This window comes from Tinamus guttatus, unplaced genomic scaffold (assembly GCF_059628265.1).
Source record: "Tinamus guttatus ecotype Peru unplaced genomic scaffold, ASM5962826v1 Tinamus_guttatus_pri_ptg000391l, whole genome shotgun sequence".
NCBI classification, from domain to species: Eukaryota; Metazoa; Chordata; class Aves; order Tinamiformes; family Tinamidae; genus Tinamus; species Tinamus guttatus.
In genome coordinates, this window is record NW_028288925.1 from 60,005 (window position 1) to 81,907 (window position 21,903).

The following is a 21,903-nucleotide window of genomic DNA, read 5'->3' on the forward strand; positions in this document are numbered from 1 at the left end:
TGTGGCCTCTTTGCTTCAGCTTCACAGTGATTGTCATTCCTTCTCCATCAAATCTTTCAAGACTCATGAATTTTTTCATAGCAAATTAATTTTGAATGTTGTAGATCAGCAACACCATGAATCTATGTGCCTGAGTACCATGAGATATATTTTAGTCTCAGTTTCAGGTAAACGCTGATTAGGGAATCCTATTTACACTTTCGTTCTTCCAGAAATTTTCACTTCACAGGTAAAATGTTTGTAAAAATGTGATTTTTTTTCTGAACCACAGCATTGATTGTATTTTCATTTTCATTTTCATTGCTGCAGCAGTTGTTGAATTCCTGCAGTGGAGACTTCATGATACATGATACAAGTGCAAAATATACCAATTTGCACTGGGGATCCACAAAAGACCACCTACGTGGATTTTTTTTAGTAATGAGAACTAAATGGTTTTGGGAAATTTTGCCCACCAGTGCTCGTACCCAAATTGAGGTTGAGGTAGACATACCATATGCTTCTAATTTATAAGCCTTCTTGGGTTTTTTTAAGTAATTGGAAATTGAGTGTGAAATACAATTCCTGGAGTTGTTTGTCCTATTGATCATTAAGAGTTCATGGTCTCAGTGTTGACTGCTGAGTACCAGGGATAAAATGCAACACAACCATAGTGTCTAAAAACTAGCAAAGTGACCGAAAAAAACCAACCTCCTCTCTGAAATGTTACCACACTGCAGAACTGGTGTAGTGTCTACCCACTGCATCCATTTTCTGTGGCATTCCGTGATAAACACAAGGTGACTCAATCCCCTTTCTCTTGAATTAGTTGGTTAACTTTTAGTGAAGCTCTTTCAGAGGAACTGATGGAAGGTAGCTTGTCACCTCACTCTAACTAACTTGTTTGTGTTCTTGAAGGCAGCCCAATATGGCTCTAAGGACAAATCACTGCAATGGCTGCATTCAGTACATGGGAGATACGATGCATCACCTCTGTCTATAATGCAGACTGAAAACTACTACTGAGAAACAAAGAATACATAGAAGGTAGGAAAAGCATAAAAACAAAACCAAGAAGTCTTCAGTTGTCTGGGAAGAACTCTCCTCCACTATTTGTCCAGCTTTAAATCTATGCAAACCTCAAGAGGTCCTAGGGCTAGAATAAGGGTCAATAAAAACAAGGAAAAAAGATTGTTGGAGGAAAACCCTACAGAACGCTGATTTTACTGGGAATATGTTAAGATAGCTTTCTCTAATCTTTATTTCTATCATATGTGCATTCTAGTGCAAAGCAATTCTGATTAAATATCAGGAGCCTGATTTGATTGTCCAGACACAGGTGACTAGAACATTTGAATCACCCAAAGGCATCCCAGACCTCCTAATGGGACTTATAGGTATGACAGAAGTACGAGACACTTGCATACTTCTAAAGAGAGTCAGAGGCAAGGCTGTATGAAGCCTAAAAATATATATATAACCAATGAATCCCACTCTCCAGGTTAAGACAACTGTGTCCATGGGAGTGTCTGAATGTGAGTTAGGTAATTTGACTTCCCTATGGATAAAGGAAATGAAAGCAACTGGAAACAAACAAACAAATAAAAAAAAAGAGTTTAGAGAGTTCTTCAGCTTACCTAAACTAGATGCTCCATCAGCTGCTTCCATACAGGCATCTAATGTCATCTGAGATGCCCTGTAGATTATAGACAGTTGCACAGGGCTGCCAGATGTGATACACGACCTCAGCTGCTCTTTTAGAGGGGTGTCCGAAGGCCAACTGTGATAGCTGAGGACATCTCTAATGCAGTAGATTCAGTAATTCAGTACCAGACTGAACCGCCACAGAAACATGCAGCGGTCCAGGTTTCTGGCTGCAGGGAATGTCTGAGCCTCTCCACGTTACCAGGGAGTGGCGAAAACACCGTCTGCCTTAGGTGTGAGCAGGTGGATGACCTGCTCAGCTTGGTGGCGGAGCTAAAGGAGGAGGTAGAACGACTGAGGGCCATCAGGGAATGTGAAAGAGAAATAGACTGGTGGAGCTGCATCCTGCAGTCTTCCCAGGAAAGCCACCCTGAGAACCCCCCGATTCAGTCAGAAAATCCAATGCCCTCTTGCCCTAGGGCAGAGGGGGCGGAATTAACAGTATCCAGGGACAATCAACAATGGAAACGGGTCCCCACTCGAGGTGGCAGAAGATCCCCTCCACGGCCCACCTCACCTCCACCTGTAACCACATTCAACAGGTACGAGGCCCTGGAACTTGCGGATCAGATAGAGGAGGCCTTGAACCAAGGCCCGTCTAGGGGGCTCTCTCCAGAGAGGCAGTCTGGTCCATGCTGCAAGGCTGCTCCCCCTAAAGTGAAAAGGAGCACCCGGAAGAAGTGGCGGGTGATCGTCGTGGGTGACTCCACGCAACAGGGCACGGAGGCACCAATATGTAGACCGGACCCCTCATCCAGAGAGGTCTGCTGCTTGCCAGGGGCCAAAATAAAGGATGTTACAGAAAGGCTCCCAAGGATTGTTCAGGAGTCTGACTATTGTCCTCTAGTATTGTTTCATGTGGGCGCTAATGATGCCATGGGGAAAATGAGGGATATCAAGCGAGACTTCAGAGCCCTAGGGATGGCCATCAAAGGTACGGGTGCCCAGGTAGTGTTCTCCTCTATCTTACCAACGAGGGGAATGGATTCAAGGAGGAGAAGGCGGATATGGCAGATTAACAACTGACTGAGCCACTGGACTTGGCAACAGGGTTTTGGCTTCTATGACCATGGGACTCTGTTTGATGACCACCAGCTAGTGGGGAATGATGGGACCCATCTCAGCAAGAGGGGCACATGTCTCTGCTAAAAGGCTGGCCAACCTGGTTAGGAGGGCTTTAAACAAGGCAAGAAGGGGGAAGGGGAGTGGCACACTGACACGGCAAGCAGTACCACACAGCCTAGGTCAGATGGCGTCCAGTGGGAGTATGCTGGCAGGGAAGTGAGGATAGGAAATGATCACGGAGGGTCCTCTTTCACCCCTCCTGGGAAACCTGTGGCCTCTGTTGCTTCCCTGAAATGCCCGTACACCAATGCGCGAAGCATGGGGAATAAGCAGGATGAACTGGAGATGTGTGTGCAGTCCCAGCGTCATGATCTTATTGGTATCACAGAGACGTGGTGGAATAGCTCGCACGACTGGAGCGTTGCCATGGAAGGCTATGTGCTCTTTAGGAAGGACAGGCTGGGAAGGCGAGGTGGTGGAGTCGCACTTTATGCGAGAGAGCAACTGGAATGCATGGAGCTCAACCTGGGAGTGGAGGATGAGCGAGTTGAGAGCTTGTGGGTAAGGATTAGAGGGCAGGCTAATGTGGGAGACACTGTGGTGGGTGTCTGCTACAGGCCACCTGACCAGGACGAGGAGGTTTATGAGGCCTTCTATAGGCAGCTGGATATTGCCTCACGGTCACAGGCCCTGGTCCTCATGGGGGGCTTCAACTACCCTGACATCAACTGGGAGGACAACACAGCCAGGCACAAGCAGTCCTGGAGGTTCCTGCAGTGCATCGACGATAACTTTTTGACACAGGTTGTGGAGGAGCCGACGAGGAGAGGTGAGCTACTGGACCTCGTGCTATCAAATAGGGAGGGCCTAGTAGGAGATGTGAAGGTGGGGGGTAGCCTCGGCTGCAGTGACCATGAGTTGGTGGAGTTCAGGATCCAACGAGGAGGAGGCAGGGCTGTAAGTAGCCTTGCAATCATGGACTTCAGGAGGGCCAACTTTAGCCTCTTCAGGGACCTCCTCGGTAGAATCCCATGGGCTAGTGCTCTAGAAGGCAGGGGGGCCCAAGAGAGCTGGTTAGTTTTCAAGCAGCACTTCCTCCACACCCAGCAACAGTGCATCCCTGTGTGTAGGAAGGCAGGCAGAGGGGGCAGGAGACCTGTGTGGATGAGCAGGGAGCTTGTGGCAATGCTCAAGCAGAAGAAGACAGTATACAGAATGTGGAAAAAAGGACAGGTCCCCTGGGAGAAATACAGGAACGTGGTCAGGGAATGCAGAGATGCGACAAGGAAAGCTAAGGCACGGTTGGAACGCAATCTGGCAAGGGACGTTAAAAATAACAAGAAAAAATTCTTTAAATACATTAACAGCAAAAGGAAAATCAGGGAAAACGTGGGTCCACTGGTGAACGGGATGGGCACCCTGGTTACAAATAACACAGAAAAAGCAGAGATGCTCAATGCCTTCTTTGCTTCGGTGTTTACCAAGGGCAGCCCATTAGAGCCCCAGACCCTAGGGACAATAGAAGAAGCTGATGGAGAGGAAGACTTGCTCTGGGTAGAGGAAGATTGGGTCAGAGAGCACCTAAGGAACCTCGATACCCACAAATCCATGGGCCCTGATGGGATGCACCCCAGAGTGCTGCGGGAGCTGGCAGAGGTCATAGCTAAGCCGCTCTCCATCATCTTTGAAAGATCCTGGAGAACAGGGGAGGTGCCGGAAGACTGGAAGAAGGCCAATGTCACGCCAGTCTTCAAAAAAGGCAAGAAGGAGGACCCAGGCAACTACAGGCCAGTGAGCCTCACTGTGGAGGCATAGTACCTTGTCAGTAGATAATAGATGCCTTGTTAATAGTTAATCACAAGAATGCCTTAGTAGTGCACGGCTGATGGGCTGACCCACAAGGACTAATGTCTTATCAGCAAAGAGCAAAGCAGGAAAAGGAGGAGGAATACAATCACATGTGGAATGTCTTGTCAGCAGATGAGGAACAAAGCAAGGAGAAGAAGATAACCACAACTGCATGGCTGGCAAGATGCTGATTGGTTGTAATCTTTGCAACGCTTGTGTTAAAAGGGTATAAAAGAAGTTGGTTTGAGAATAAAGTTGTCTCCCTCTGCATCCCAGACTGAGTCCGTTCTTTCGCAATGTGCAACAAATGGCGCCCAACGTGGGGCTCGAAGACTAGCTGTCTCTCTGGTTGTACCGCCCAGCTGAACTCCCGGGATTCACGCTGAAAGGAAGCGTAAGGATCACGCTGAAAGGAAGCGTCCTTTGTGCGCACACCAACACCTCTTGAAAGGAAAGAGGTAAGCAGCTGGGGACTATGGGGTTACATTTAACAAAGGAACAAAAAGATGTTTTAGAAGTCTTTTCTAAGATCTTAAAACAACAGGGCAAGAAATTAGATGAAGAAGACCTACAAAAGGTTCTTGCATGGGCTTCTAAAAACGATCCCTCCGTGAACAGTAAGAACGTATTTGATAAGGAGAAGTGGGACCAAATTGGGGTCCGATTAGGGGACTGTGCCACTCGCGGTGATAAGGCTGCTGCTGGCCTGTTGCCACAATGGCGAGTTGTATTCGAAACACTGAAATCTCACAGTGGGCCGCAGTTGAACACAAATGACGGAGTCGGGGCTCCTGCCGTCCCCTCCGCGCCTCCATTACCTCAATCATGTCCTGATGAGAACCAGAAAAGAAAATGCGCTGCAAAAGCCTTCATGGTACAGCCACCTGATGACCAGGACGATGATCCTTTTGACCCGGGTCCTATTAACCCTGAGAGGGAGCCAGACCTATACTCCCTGGATCTGCATGATAAATGGGCTTCAGTAAAACGAGGAGCAAAACAGGCGGGGGATGTGGGCATGCTGAAAGCCTTCCCCTTTATCTATGCGCCAGACGAGAATCCGCGCTGGGAAGGATTGTCATACAATCTTATTAAGGATGTGCGGCGCACGGTGAAAGATCATGGCCTTGGCGCACCATATACCACCCACCTTATACAATCTCTTTGTGATTCTTTGGTTTTTACTCCTCACGATTTTAAAACTCTGTTTCGCCTGATTATGACTGATATGCAATATATGATGTGGGAGTCAAAAATGAGACAGCTTGCTCGAGTACAGGGGGAGGAAAACCAGCGCCAGTCAAAAAGAGGTCCTTTACGGACTGTTACTGTGGACATGCTAATGGGGGAGGGCGATCACAGTGACACAACAGCAGAAGCAGGAATTCCCCCTGAGGGCCTGCAGCAAGTTAAGGCACTTGCTCTCCGCGCCCTTAAGGCCATCCCGGAGAGTGGTAAACAACGACAGCCTTTTGCTACTATAAGACAAGATGCGAATGAGCCTTACATGAAGTTTTTAGATAGGCTTAATGAGGCTCTGGAGAAACAAATTGATAATGAACAAGCACGAAGCTACATTTTTAAACAACTAGCAATTGAGAATGCTAACCCTGATTGCCAGAGAGTTTTGCGAACACTAAAGGATCCTACTATTGATGACATGCTGAAGGCGTGCATTAACGTCGGCTCTAAACTGTATGAATGTTCTCTGATGGCCGAGGCGTTTGCAACAATGTCTATGAAAAATCCATGCTTTGCTTGTGGCCAATTTGGTCATATCCGTAAATACTGTCCAAAAACGCAAGCAAACAGAGGAGCGCCTGGAATATGTCCGCACTGTCACAAAGGACGACACTATGTCAATCAGTGTCGATCGAAATTTGATAAGGAAGGTCGACCGCTAGCCCCTTCGGGAAACTTCAAGCGCAGCGCGGCAAGGGGTCGCGCCGTGACAGCAAATCACCCCTCAGAGCGGCCTCATCGGGAAGCAGCGGCACCAGCACAGGTGGCAGCGCTGGTGTGGACCTGGCCACCACAATAGAAGTGCTAATTACTGATACATCACTTGTGCTAATTCCAACTGGTGTCCATGGCCCCCTGGGGCGAGGAATGGCAGCACTATTGATTGGGCGGTCTTCAACAACAAGACAAGGGCTGTTTGTGTTACCTGCAGTTATCAATGCAGATTTCAAAGGAGAAATAAAGATAATGGTATGGACTCCGATACCACCCTGTACTGTGCCAGCGGGGAGCCGAATAGCACAATTAGTATACTTTTTACCACAGACACCAAATGCTGCAAAAACTAAATGCGGCATAGGCTCTTTTGGGTCCACGGGACAACCAGAGATTTTCTGGACTCAACAGATAACTATGAATCGCCCACAGATATCCTGTACACTACAATCAGGAGTGATAAAGTTTAATGCACAAGGAATTTTAGATAGCGGAGCGGACATTACAGTCATCGCTGCCTCGCAATGTCCAAACAGTTTACCCCTAGTGAATGCGCATACATTGCTTTCGGGAATTGGTGGGCAGAGTACCCCAATGCAAAGCGAAAGCCTGATAAATATTATTGGTCCAGAAGGAAGAACTGCAACCATTAGACCATTTATATTGCCTGGATCCGTTACCCTGTGGGGGAGAGACTGTTTGAGTCAATGGGGCATGCAGTTAAGCACGGATTTTTTTTTAGGGGCTACTATCCAGCAGCAGGTCCAACCCTTGATCTGGAAAACAGACAAGCCGGTATGGGTGGATCAGTGGCCCCTTCCACGAAATAAACTGCTGCAGTTACACAAGTTAGTAGAGGAACAATTGTAAGCTGGACATATAGTTCCTACTACAAGCCCCTGGAATACACCAGTTTTTGTAATTCAAAAGAAAAATAATTCCTGGAGATTGTTACATGACCTTAGAAAAATCAATGAGGTCATTGAAGATATGGGAGCCTTACAGCCTGGACTCCCTTCTCCAGCGATGTTACCTCAAACATGGACTTTGATCGTAATAGATTTGAAAGACTGTTTCTTTACCATTCCACTTGCACCACAGGATGCACCTCGGTTTGCATTTTCTGTACCTTCCATCAATGCTATGGAACCCCATAACGGATATCATTGGAAAGTTTTGCCACAAGGCATGAAAAATAGTCCTACATTATGTCAACAATTTGTGGCAGCAGTCTTAAGTCCAGTACGGAAGTATTTCGACAACGTCCTCATCTATCACTATATGGATGACATATTGATTGCTGCAGAGCAAAAGGAAACAGCACAAGAGGCTCTGCGTCAGATTACACGAGCAGCATCGGCTGCAGGATTAAAAATTGCAGAGGATAAAGTGCAGGAAACTCCGCCTTGGCGATATTTAGGATGGAGAATTTCTGATCATCAAATTCGACCACAATTATTGACTCTAAAGACAGACATAAAGACTTTAAATGGTCTTCAAAAACTTTTGGGAACTATTAACTGGATCCGTCCCTCCCTAGGGATTTCCACGGAGGAATTACATCCTCTATTTAAGCTTTTAGAAGGAGACACGAGTTTGACATCCCCAAGGAAGCTTACCCCTCCTGCGCAAGCTGCACTTGACAAAGTTGTGAACAAATTAACCACTCAGACTGTTCACAGACGAAAGCAGAACTATCCTGTCAGCCTTTTTGTCTTTTATTCTAGCTTCCAACCTTATGGCCTGTTAGCACAATGGATACCACAGGACGCATGTCCGTTAATAATCTTAGAATGGGTGTTTCTACCTCATAATTTTGGAAAAACTGTCATCACTGCTATTGATATGATCGCAATGGTTATTCAAAAAGGAAGAGAGCGTTTGATGTTTCTAGATGGCACAGAGCCTGATATTATCTATTTATCACTTAATACAAAACAATTAACCTTTTTGACTCACCAGTCTTTTGTTTTTCAGTGTGCCTTGGCAGATTATCCAGGACAAATAAGTATCCACTTTCCAGGACATAAAATCATACAGTCTTTTAACTCTCTTTATTACCTGTTTCCCATTTGAGCCTTATGCCAATACCTGATGCTCTTACAGTATTTACTGACGGCTCAGGTAGGACAGGGCGTGCAGTTGTATTGTGGAAAAATGATGAAGGGCACTGGGAGAGCGACGTACATGTTGTTACAGGCTCACCACAGATAGTGGAATTATCAGCGGTCGTCCACATTTTTACGCGATGGCCCTCTGCAGTTAACATTATAACAGACTCTGCCTATGTCGCAGGGTTAGTCTCTAGGTTAGAACACTCCTTTTTAAAAGAGGTTTCAAACGAGACCCTCTTTGCACTTCTCTGGAAGCTCAGATGGCTATTAAACAGAAGGATTTATCCGTACTTTATCCAACATGTACGCTCGCACACCTCACTTCCTGGACCTATTAGCGAAGGTAATGCTCAAGCAGATAGCCTTGCAGGAGCTGTAGTTCTGCCAGATCGCTTTGCACAAGCACGTTTGTCGCATGACTTTTATCACCAAAATGCAAAAGCATTACGGAAGTCGTTTCAATTGACTCAGGAACAAGCTAGACAAATCATACAGTCCTGCCAAGACTGCCAGCGCATTTTACCAGTACCATCCATCAGAGTAAACCCTCGCGGTCTTTCTGCGCTTGAAATTTGGCAATCAGATGTAACGCATATCTCTGAATTTGGCAGATTCAAATATGTGCATGTTTCTGTTGATACCTTCTCATCCTGTATCTATGCTTCTGTACATACAGGTGAGAAGGCCAAAGAGGTATGTCGACACTTTATGATGGCCTTTGCAATGTTGGGAGTGCCTAAAACTATAAAAACTGACAATGGTCCAGCTTATATAGCACAAAAAACGCAAATATTCTTTCAACAATGGGGAATCCAACACATCACAGGTATCCCCCATTCACCCACAGGCCAAGCGATTATTGAGCGTACACATGGTACCCTTAAGAATATGCTACAAAAACAAAAAAAGGGGAGCGTAGGGTTATCCCCACAGGAACGCATAGCAAAAGCTTGCTATGTGTTGAATTTTTTAAATCGCTGGACAGAAGAGGGACCCCCTATATACCGACATTTTGATTCACACAGACAACACAAAGTTCAGGAAAAAGCCCAGGTTGTAGCCAAAAACCCACAGACGAATCAGTGGGAAGGGCCTTTTCCTTTAATAACCTGGGGTAGAGGATATGCTTGTGTTTCTACAGGCACAGGGCCAAGATGGGTACCTGCTCGATGGATCAAGCCTTTCTTATCACAGTCATCATCATCATCTGCACCGTGACATCACCCACACCACAGTGGATGCCACCCCAGCCTAAAACTAACATATGGGTAACTCTGGCCAATCAAACGGGACAAGATACGTTATGTTTGTCATTATCTAGTCCAGGAAATCCTTTTGCAACCTGTCTGGTAGGACAACCTGTTGATGATTGGCAGGTTCCCCTCGAAAGGCGTTCATACATAAGTGATAAACCAGCTGACATAGTTGATAAGTGGAATAATTGGATCCCATGGTTTCCAAAAATGAATATAGAGCCACAAGAGCTAGATTTGTTAGGATCAGTAAAAATGGATTATTGTGTGTATCTTAACTATACAGATGGATGGGCTAACTGGAAAGAAGTATCCCCTCCTCTCCCAGGATAAAGACGAGATCCAAAGGATGCGGAGCCACATAAAATACAATGGCTGAATGCTACCCTACCAGAGTATAGAAATGCCACTGCATGGTGCAACTATACTGCCGCAAAATTAACCTTATCTGGTAGATACCCACTCAAATTACCAAAAGGCCTATTTCTAATTTGTGGAGATCGTGCCTGGCCTGGTATCCCCTCTTGTGCATGCGGAGGACCATGCAGCATTGGAAGGCTGACTCTATTGACACCCAACATTTCAATGATTAATAACCATAGAAAACGCCCCAAGCGAGCCATACACGCTTTTCAATCTGAGTGTGATGACCAAGTAACATTTTGGAACACTGCAGAAATCGTATCAGCATCTATATTTACACCCGGGGTGGCATCAGGGAAAGCGCTAGTAACCTTAAATAGGCTTGGTTGCTGGCTGGCAGAACAGACTAATGCTACTTCCCTGGCACTGAGTGGGCTATTGCTAGATGTTAATTCTGTTAGGCATGCTTCACTTCAAAATAGAGCTGCTATAGACTTTTTGTTATTAGCACAAGGCCATGGGTGTCAGGATTTTGATGGACTCTGTTGCATGAATTTATCTGACCATTCAGAATCCATCCATAAAAGCATTGAAAATTTACAAAAAGGAGTGCAGAAGTTACGTCAAGACGATGGTTTCAATATTTTTGGGAATCTTTTGGGGAATTTAGGATTAGCTGCGTGGATTAAGGGAACATGGCAAATAGGTTTGATGGGCTTGATAATCTTTGTTTGCCTTTTAATTTGTATCCCATGTTTGTTAAAAACAATTCAGAATTTAATAGACCGTGCCTTGAAACAAGCATTCTTCATAAATAAAGAAGGGGGAGATCGGGGGATCTCAAGGACAGACTCGAGAGTGTTGGTGGAGAGACCTTGGGAAAAGGACACTGTTATGCTTGTTGGAATCAAACCATGGGAGTAAATGCAACAAACTAAACAATTTTTTGCTTAGCTATGTTAATGCAAAGTTTCTAACTGTTGTACTGCCTGTATTTTGTAGTAACTGTATTTTGCTTATTGTTAGTGTATCTGTCTGCTTTGTTTCTTATTATGTGTTCAGTGATTGATTGATTGATCATTTAACTAAGTCATGGCTGTTCAACTAAAAACAAATAAAGAAGGGGGAGATGTGGAGGCATAGTACCTTGTCAGTAGATAATAGATGCCTTGTTAATAGTTAATCACAAGAATGCCTTAGTAGTGCACGGCTGATGGGCTGACCCACAAGGACTAATGTCTTATCAGCAAAGAGCAAAGCAGGAAAAGGAGGAGGAATACAATCACATGTGGAATGTCTTGTCAGCAGATGAGGAACAAAGCAAGGAGAAGAAGATAACCACAACTGCATGGCTGGCAAGATGCTGATTGGTTGTAATCTTTGCAACGCTTGTGTTAAAAGGGTATAAAAGAAGTTGGTTTGAGAATAAAGTTGTCTCACTCTGCATCCCAGACTGAGTCCGTTCTTTCGCAAGGTGCAACACTCACCTCCGTCCCCGGAAAAGTGATGGAACGGCTCATCCTGGCCGTTTTCTCCAGGCACGTGGAGGACAAGAAGGTGCTCAAGAGTAGTCAGCATGGATTCACCAAGGGGAAATCTTGCTTGACTAACCTGATAGCCTTCTATGATGAAATGACTGGCTGGATAGACGAGGGGAGAGTGGTGGATGTCGTCTATCTCGACTTCACAAAGGCTTTTGACACCGTCCCTCACAACATCCTCCTGGGCAAACTCCGGAAGTGTGGCATAGATGAGTGGACAGTGAGGTGGATCAGGAACTGTCTGGATGGCAGGGCCCAGAGAGTGGTGATCAGCGGTGCAGAGTCTAGTTGGAGGCCTGTAGCTAGCGGGGTCCCCCAGGGGTCAGTCCTTTTTCCAGTCCTGTTCAATTTATTCATCAATGACCTGGATGAAGGCACAGAGTGCTCCCTCAGCAAGTTTGCTGATGACACGAAACTGGGAGGAGTAGCCGATACCCCAGAGGACTGTGCTGCCATCCAGAGGGACCTGGACAGACTGGACGACTGTGCGGTGAAAAACCTCATGCAATTCAACAAGGCCAAGTGCAAGGTCCTGCACCTGGGGAGGAATAACCCTAGACACCAGTACAGGCTGGGGACTGACCTTCTGGAGAGCAGCTCTGCGGAGAAAGACCTGGGTGTCATGGTGGACAACAAGTTGACCATGAGGCAGCAGTGTGCTCTTGAGGCCAAGAAGGCCAATGGGATCCTGGGGTGCATTAAGAAGAGCATCTCCAGCAGGTCGAGGGAGGTGATCCTGCCCCTCTACTCAGCCCTAGTGAGGCCGCATCTGGAGCATTGTGTCCAGTTCTGGGCTCCACAGTACAAGAGGGATGTGGAGCTGCTGGAGAGAGTCCAGCGCAGGGCTACAAGGAGGATCAGGGGCCTGGAACATCTGCCCTATGAGGAGAGGCTGAGGGAGCTGGGCCTGTTCAGCCTGGAGAAGAGAAGGCTGAGAGGCGACCTGATCAGTGTCTATAAGTACCTCAAGGGAGGGAGTGCAGAGGATGGTGCTGGTCTCTTTTCAGTGATGGCCACTGATAGGACTAGAGGAAATGGCTGGAAACTGAAGCACCAAAAGTTCCACAGGAACTTAAGGAAAAATTTCTTTACAGTGAGGGTGACAGAGCCCTGGAACAGGCTGCCCAGATAGATTGTGGAGTCTCCTTCTCTGGAGATCTTCAAAACCCGCTTGGATGCAGTCCTGTGCCACGTGCTCTAGGTGACCCTGCGTATGCAGGGGGGTTGGACTAGATGATCTCTAGAGGTCCCTTCCAACCTTAATCATTCTATGATTCTATGATTCTATGATTCTAGATCTAATAGTGTGGGCAACTGGATTGAGTCCAACATCTCCTTTGACTATAATGGAAGCTTATCCAACTCCCATATATCTATATACCCACCTTACATATCTATTGGAATATGTGTATATATATATATATATATATATATATATAAAATATATAATTAGAGGTTCATTCTCAAGCTGAGTCCCACCCTAAATAATGTAATCCAGTTTACCAACACTACTATTGGATTTGCTTTCATTCCAAAGAAGTAGATGTAGACAATTTTTGGAGCGTTGTGAGAAAAGAGAATATTTTCAGGACCTGTGAATAGACTGTTATGATTCTGTGGAAGATTATTTTTTCCTGCAAGCCCCTCAATAAAAATGACTAATAGCTCTATGGTTATGTCAAGATTCATTGTTTATATATACTAGAGATTATAGCTGTAATGGACATTACATAATTAGGAAGCATAAGAGAGATAATGAATTGCAATTTTACTGAAACAGAGGTCTGTGCTTTTTAACCATTTAAATGAGATATGGGAGGGTTCTGGATGTTCTGTTTGACATTTTAATCAACTATCATTTATACTAAGGGTTAACTGTTTCCTTGCTAGTGGTGGCCAGAACTGGCATTTCTGAAAGACTCACTGGCACCATCCCAAACCTACTAAATGCTATAATTCAAGTAGGTTACTAACAACATACACATAATCACTAGGTTTTACGTGAAATTTAAGATTAAATAAGCTAAGTAACAAGAGGCATATTGTTAAAACTAATCAGTTAGGTCCACATATTTTACATAAAAAGGATGTTATTATTAGACTGTATTTCACAGAGCAGATACAATAAACAAGAGATGGTCCCTAAATACCACAGTTCAGTCTGCCAAGCTAATAAGTAATGAGCTTTAGCTGAGGAAAGTTTTCAGTGCTGTCATCCATAACTAGTAAGACTTCCTGCTGGCACCAAAAGGCAAAGGATAGAATATACTTTAAAAATATTCCACTAAAAATGGAATCTATTGATTTGACATGGTTTCAAATAGCATTACCAGTGACAACAGTACTTCATCATCAGGGATGATTTTTATTCAAGTTTTATTAGGCATCCTTTTGGGTCAATTTCCCAATTGTCCAAGTATTTTAAATGGGTTAGGGCCATCTTAAAATCTATTACTTATGTGATTTCATAATGAATATATTTTTATTTGGGGAGTTTTCTAGACCATTTTGGAACATTTAGAAGAGTTTCAGGAATGAAATAAAAGCTCTTTTTCCATAGGAATAACACAGTTGAGACATTGGCACTGGTTTTAAAACTTGCAATAAGTTTAATTCCTGCAGTGTAAGATAAAAGACAGATTATAGCTCTAGTACCAATTAGTTATATAATTATATAATTAATTGCATATAATTAATATAATATATGATATATGATATATGATATATGATATATGATATGATTAATAATTAAAATAATTATTATATAGTATAATATAATAATAATATAGTATAATTTAATATAATATATTATTATATTATATTATATGATTATATAATTAGAGCTCTAATAGCCAATTAAGCCCAAATAATTAATGGATGAGATACACAAAAACAATGGTCTTGGGTTATTTCACAGCACATTTCAGCTATAAACCTAGCTAAGTTGTCATTTAAACTGGGTTTATGAGTGCCTGTATCAGTGGAGCAGCACCAATCCAATGGACTGTATTTATGAATGTTCACTGGCATGTTTGAAGAGTTCTCCACAACAGTGTCAACTGAAAGTGCCTCTGATGTTGTTCCATCTTGCACCTTATATTCAATGACTTGAGTATGATCTGTCTCCCAGCATGGGTTTCTATTAACAGAAATGTAGAGCAGACCCAACTAAGTCCCTTCCTGCTTCTCACCTGTCACAAGCATAACCCTCACAGGGACTCTGAAGGGCGTGTAAATTTTCTCATAACACACTGGAAAATATCCCCTTAAGCTGTACAGGCTAGTGATGCACTAGATACTGTGAGATATGTTTACAGAAATCATAGTTTTTGACACAAGCAACTTCACTAATTTAGTAAACTCAAGTGTCATGTTGGTTTAAACAGCACACCCCAGATTCATATCATCCTATTCACTGACTTATCTTTGCATCACAAACAGTAGTTGATACCTTCTTAACATCACCTTAGGAATTAGCAAAGGAAGCAGAAGATGACCAGTGCATGATGTAAAGGGCACAGTGTGCCCTTCACAAAGCCGGAGACTATTTGAACTCCACTGTCATTTTCTATGTTTCCTCCTCAGTAGTGACCCCAAAGTATTTCCTATGGTTGGGGATAATAGGAAGTAGCTTGAAGATGCTATGGAAACACTCTTCTGTAATGGTCTGCTCTGGGAATTGTCATTAACTTGTCCCACTTCACTTTGGGTCACCATAGTCTAGTTAGAACAAAGAAACTATGGGACAACCAAATGCCCTGACCTCCTCTTTCTGCTCTAGCCCCTAGACTGTATTCCCTCTTCTTTTCTTTAAACTTCAGAAGTGGAATGAAAGGGAAGGAGAGGGCTTTCTAAAAATTCAAGATTGCAAGTATAGTAACTAACTCAGATGGTCAGTTTACATTAATTGATTAGCTTCTTATTTGACATTTTTTTTTTTCCTCAAGGTAGTCAGCTTACCTTAATCTACGTCTTCCTGGTCAGTCTGCACATCCCAGACTCTAAACCTCATCTGTTCACCTTCATTTGTGCTAAGTAGCTATGGAATCAGCCCAGAATTGTCCACTCATAAATGCTGATGAGTGACCAATTGTTGGAAGCATTTTCACTTTGTCTGCAACCACTCCTCATAAGGAAACTCATTGTTTCTAACGCCTGGCTGAGCCTGGCAATTTATGTAGCTAACACATAAATGGTGAAAGGAATTAGTGTGGACAGTGCAATACTTGCAGAGCAGCTCAAGATTTATCAGGACTGGGAGAATTTGGCAAAGAAAATGACTTGCATAGCAAGCATCCTTTGATGGTTTATTTTTCTGAGGGAAGGAACCCTACAGCATCTTCTTTTTGCTAAGCTTAGATGCTTCCCATCACTTTTATACTTCATTTGACAGGCAGCTGGACACAGCTACCATCAGCATACTCAGGCAAGAGCTGTGGAAATTTAAGCATATAGCCTGAATCTTGTCTGTCTGTAGCTGAGACTTTTGTTTCAAGAGCGATGAATCTCAGTTCCACTACAGTTCATGGAAAGTGTGGAAAAACTGCTTGTGCGTGTGTGCGTGTGTGACCTGTACAAAATAGGATGTCTACGAGAGCATTCCTTTCCCTACTCTCCCCTATGCACTTTCTTCTTCTGCTACATCTGCTACCACTTGCTCAGGCCTCTTTCTCCAAACCTGACATCTGCATAATCACTAATGCATAGGCGAAAAGTGGGTATACTATATATTTGTACAATAGAATTCTCCATTGTATGTAGAAGTTTCTTTGCAGTTAATATAGCAGTTACATTTTACACTCACACCATATTAAAGACTACATAAAGACTACAGAAGGTGCAGAGCAGAGAGTTTCAGTATCTGTACATCCATCTCCTTATCCTGAATGCTACATTATCAGAGATCTTGCCTGTCATCACATGAAATGCTATGTTCTACTTCATAGAATCATAGAATTATAGAATGCTTAAGGTTGGAAGGGACCTCTAGAGGTCATCTAGTCCAACCCCCCTGCACACGCAGGGTCACCTAGAGCACGTGGCACAGGACTGCATCCAAGCGGGTTTTGAAGATCTCCAGAGAAGGAGACTCCACAACCTCTCTGGGCAGCCTGTTCCAGGGCTCTGTCACCCTCACTGTCAAGAATTTTTTCCTTAAGTTCCTGTGGAACTTTTGGTGCTTCAGTTTGTGGCCATTACCTCTAGTTCTGTCGGTGGCCACCAGTGAAAAGAGGCCAGCACCATCCTCCTCACTCCCTCCCTTGAGGTACTTATAGACACTGATTAGATCCCCTCTCAGCCTTCTCTTCTCCAGGCTGAACAAGCCCAGCTCCCTCAGCCTCTCCTCATAGGGCAGATGTTCCAGACCCCTGATCATCCTTGTAGCCCTGCGCTGGACTCTCTCCAGCAGCTCCACATCCCTCTTGTACTGTGGGGCCCAGAACTGGACACAATACTCCAGATGTGGCCTCACCAGGGCTGAGTAGAGGGGCAGGATCACCTCCCTCAACCTGCTGGAGACGCTCTTCTTAATGCAGCCCAGGATTCCATTGGCCTTCTTGGCCACGAGGGCACACTGCTGCCTCATGGTCAACTTGTTGTCCACCATGACACTCAGGTCTTTCTCTGCAGAGCTGCTCTCCAGAAGGTCAGTCCCCAGCCTGTACTGGTGTCTGGGGTTATTCCTCCCCAGGTGCAGGACCTTGCACTTGGCCTTGTTGAATTGCATGAGGTTTTTCACCGCCCAGTTGTCCAGTCTGTCCAGGTCCCTCTGGATGGCAGCGCAGCCCTCTGGGGTATCGGCTACTCCTCCCAGTTTCGTATCATCAGCAAACTTGCTGAGGGAGCACTCTGTGCCTTCATCCAGGTCATTGATGAATAAATTGAACAGGACTGGACCGAGGACTGATCCCTGGGGGACACCACTAGCCACAGGCCTCCAACTAGACTCTGCACCATGGCTTCCTGGCTTCTATACGCTTCTTCTCCCTACCCTTCTTACCTCCTGCTTTTGAGTTGATGACATATTTTCTACAAACCTTGGCCTACAAGGAGTAATATCTACTAGGATTTAGTGTGGCGTTCATAACAAAATTCACAGTCTGAGTTGCATGGATAGACAGAGCTGAATGTGGGAACTGTGCACAGTGGAAACCCCACTTATCCCGCTCAGCACTCAGAACTCTCCACCTGCTCCTGCAGTGAGGCATATAAGGTTTTTTTCTGCAAAAACAGACTGTGGCCTCATATGGTCCCATCCAAAATTAATGATTCTATGATGTCATGCTAAGATGATATAATCTCTTAAATGCTAAGAGAAAAGACTGGTGCCTCATACGGTAGAACTAACGTCCCAAGAATGCCAGCATGTATTTTCCAGGGACAAAATGATAAGATTATATTATTTTATTAGAAAAGTGTGGAGGCCCGCTTCAGAAACAATAGTACCAAATGCCTTGTTAGTAAACAATTAACTGCAAGGAAGAATGTCTTATCAGCAAGGAGCAAAGCAGGAAAAGGAGGAGGACTACAACGGCATGTGGAATGTCTTTTCAGCACATGAGGAACAAAGCAAGGAAAAGAAGATAACCACAACTGCACAACTGGCAAAATATTGACCGGTTGTAATTTTAGCAACATTTGTGTTAAGAGAGTATAACAGAAGTTGATTTGAGAATAAAGTTGTCTCACTCTGCATCCCAGACTGAGTCTGTTCCTTCGCAAGGTGCAACAGAAAAGTATATAGGATGTCTGTTTAGGTTAATTGAAAGGAAAAATACAGCTTACAAAGTATTAATTCGGTATCTGTTGAATGTAAGTGTGCAGAATTGTCTCAAATTCATCAGTTTAACCACAGGTTGATCTGGTGCAAGGAGCAGCATATCGTATTCCTAGGCAGTGAGGTATTGAGGAGCAGGGTCTCTGTGAGGGTGAGCCAAAGACCTTTATTTAGGGTTAAACACAATTTACAGAGCTTCCAATCCCGGAGCAGCCCCTGCCCTGCCCGGCAGCACTTGGAACCCAGCAACCCAACCAGCCAATCAGGCAGGTGATCACGCACTGTCCAATGAGCTGCCTGGTCACACGCTGGCTGCGTGGCTGCAGCTCCATCCTCTCCTGCTCAGCCCCGCCCCATCTGCCAAGGAGACACTGCCCATCACTGGCCCCAGGCTGACCCCAGCATCTCCCCCTTTTTGTTTTCTTGCCCAAGGGGTGTACCAGGGGGGGAGAAGTGATGTTCCCAAGGCCTGGCTAAAGGCTGACAGAGTCCTTCAAGCCAAAGTGGCTTCTGGTCGTCCAGCATATCCGTTGATGTATCCACGCAGTCCATCAGCACGAAGTTAATGTTTTTCTTTAAAGCCACATCCAGTGCCACATTTATTGTGGATCGAACCAAACATAATAGGCATGGTAGGCATACTACTATCGCTACAAAAGCAAGCACAATCACTAGAGCAAGCACTCCGAGAGCGCTAAAGCGGTTGCATTAGTTTGCTTTAACAACCAACATCCCAACTTTTCCAACCTTTTGTGTACAGCTGCAGCAGCCACCCCTGGCGCGAAATGACAGGGTGGCATTCTCTGCAGTTTGACTGCACCAATATGTGGTATTATGATAAATTTCTAAGGTGGCATTAACTAACTGGACATAAGTGATTCCCCTCATATTCTAATCTGGTCGGCTCTATACGGGACCTTAGGGGATCATATAATGGGAATTTAGGAAATTCGTCGCAAATCCAACTCGAATTCTTTGCCCAAGCCCACCTCTCACCTGCGTTCTTCTGCCAAAATGAATGCAGTGCACCTAAAATCATCTCCTCACCCTTTTGTTCATCAACCGGTTCACTATAATTATGGGCTGTTTCACTCATCCTCCATTCCCCCATACTTGCAGGAACCCCTACCAGGCAGATGCTGAAAGGGTCTCCCGGTGTACTAGTTGCTAGGCAGAGTGTGTTTTGATTTAAAGCCTTTGCTAAGGTCACCCAAACATTATGCTCTGGCTGTCTTGGAGGAGCTGGTACTGCTACAGCTACTCTGACGGTGACGAGTCTGTAGAGGATGAGTCCACTGATGGCTGTTGGAATTCCTCCTCGCGATCCTCTTCTTTGTCCACAGCTGGTGATGCTGAGAGTGCTGGTTTTATCCATCGCGCCGGCACCCAACGGGCTTGCCCTGCGACATGAATACAACCATACCCTCGTCCCCAGGTTATGAGAGGTACTGGGCCTTCCCACTTTTGCGTATGCAAATCTTTATACATTACTTTGGCCTGCCCCTCACTTTGTGATCCCTCCCCTGTTTGGTAGTGCCGCTCTATTGGGACAGCCCCAGGTTCTTCCCAATTCAAAAAATTCAATACAATGCCTTATTCAACCGGTCCTGAGGGGTGTACCCTTCACTTCCCCTTTTTTGTTTTTCTAGCATTCTTTTCAGAGAGCCATGAGCACATTCTACTCTAGCTTGGCCCATGGGGGAATGGGGGATTCCCGTAATGTGTCGGACCCCTCAGGTCTGAAAGAACGCGGCTAACGCGCACGAGCTGTACGCTGGCCCATTATCGTTTTTTATCAGAGTTGGCACCCCAAGCATCGCAAAAGCACTTAACAAATTTCTCTCTACATCTTTCACGCCTTCCCCGCAATGAGCAGTAGCGACTATTGCTCCCGAGGTGTCCGCAGACACATGGACGTATTTCAACTTCCCAAATTCCGGTACGTGTGTTACGTCCATCTGCCATAGCTGGTCTGATTCCCACCCTCGTGGGTTTGCCCTGACCACAGGCAGGGTCTGCTGCATTTGGCAGTCCGGGCAGGCTGATATGAGGTCCCGTGCCTGATTCATGGTTAGTCCAAATATGTGCTTCAAGGCGCGAGCATTCTGGTGGAAGAACTGGTGTGACAGTTCTGCTTGTTTCATTAAGTCGGGCAGGACTGCAGTAGCTGTCAGTCAGTTAGCTACGCGATTTCCTTCTGCTATAGGACCAGGCAGCGTTGTGTGCGATCGGACATGGATGATGAAATGCGGTTTTGCTCACTCTTCCAGTGCCCTCTGCTGAGGAGAGAAAAACCATAGGCTCAGTACGATCCAATGTGAATCAAGCTGAAGCCACTTTATTGAAGCAAAGCTGGCCCTTAAGTACAATTTTTCCTTTCCCTGCATGCGTCCCCATATCGCCCAATTGGTTAGAGCCCTTGTCCATGCGTTTTCATCTTCTCTCGGGTTGGCTGTTGTCAGGCTGCGCTGATCTTTCCTCCATTTCTATTCTTGCCTCTTTCTTACTTCCTCTTTGAGCGGTGGAGCAACCGATTTTCTTCCTCATTTCATGGGCTCGAGATGACCTTTTGGCCTGCATTATGTGCTTACCCCAGCGTCTTGTATGGCTCATATGGCTAGTTCAGCAGAGAGCCAGACGGGTGGCCACAGTCCTCCAAATATGACTCCACAATTCCCCCTTTTTGTTCTCGAACCAGCCAAATCTTCTTTAGGGCATTATCAATCATATTAGACACACATTTCAACAGGCAGGGCACAAGTAGTAGAATACAACATAAAATCAACACCACTGTCCCCGCACCCCTGATTAACAATCGTAACCATCCCAAAATTCCCCATCCACTTAACAGATTGTCCAACCATGGCAGACCCTTATCCTCTGTAACTTTATGCAAAATCTTTGCATGATCCCAAATGTCTTGGACGTCCGAAAGTATTTTGCCGGACTGATCAATATAGCTGCAACGTTTCATTTATCAGGGTACATACTCCTCCAGCCTGTGCAGTTAGGATATCAAGGGCTTTTCGATTTTGTAAGACTATTTTTTTCAAGGAATCCACTTCTGTTTGCAACCCAAAAATTGCTTCTGCTGTTCTGTTAGCAATGATTTCCATTTCACCTGAAATATTCACAATCGCCCTTTCTAATTCAACAATACCAAGGGTTGGCAAAAGTGCCCTAACAAAGCTATGGAATTCGGTATTGTATCTTATTAGAGGATTATTAATCTTTCGTTTGGTTCTAGACTTTCCCCAAAGGCCCCTTACTACTCCCCTCATGTCTGAATGGCTAAATACTGT

At 45.0% G+C, this 21,903-nt stretch overlaps 1 protein-coding gene across 1 annotated transcript; it reads left to right on the forward strand.

The window, feature by feature from the left end:
• Positions 1 to 10,313: 10,313 nt before the first annotated feature.
• Positions 10,314 to 20,358, forward strand: LOC148593437 (syncytin-2-like; the record flags this gene model as incomplete). The annotated part of the gene is made up of 2 exons (XM_088530928.1): positions 10,314 to 11,146; positions 20,251 to 20,358. Coding segments are annotated over 2 exons (941 nt in total), but the record flags the coding sequence as incomplete, so codon positions are not given.
• Between the last annotated feature and the right edge of the window lie 1,545 nt (positions 20,359 to 21,903).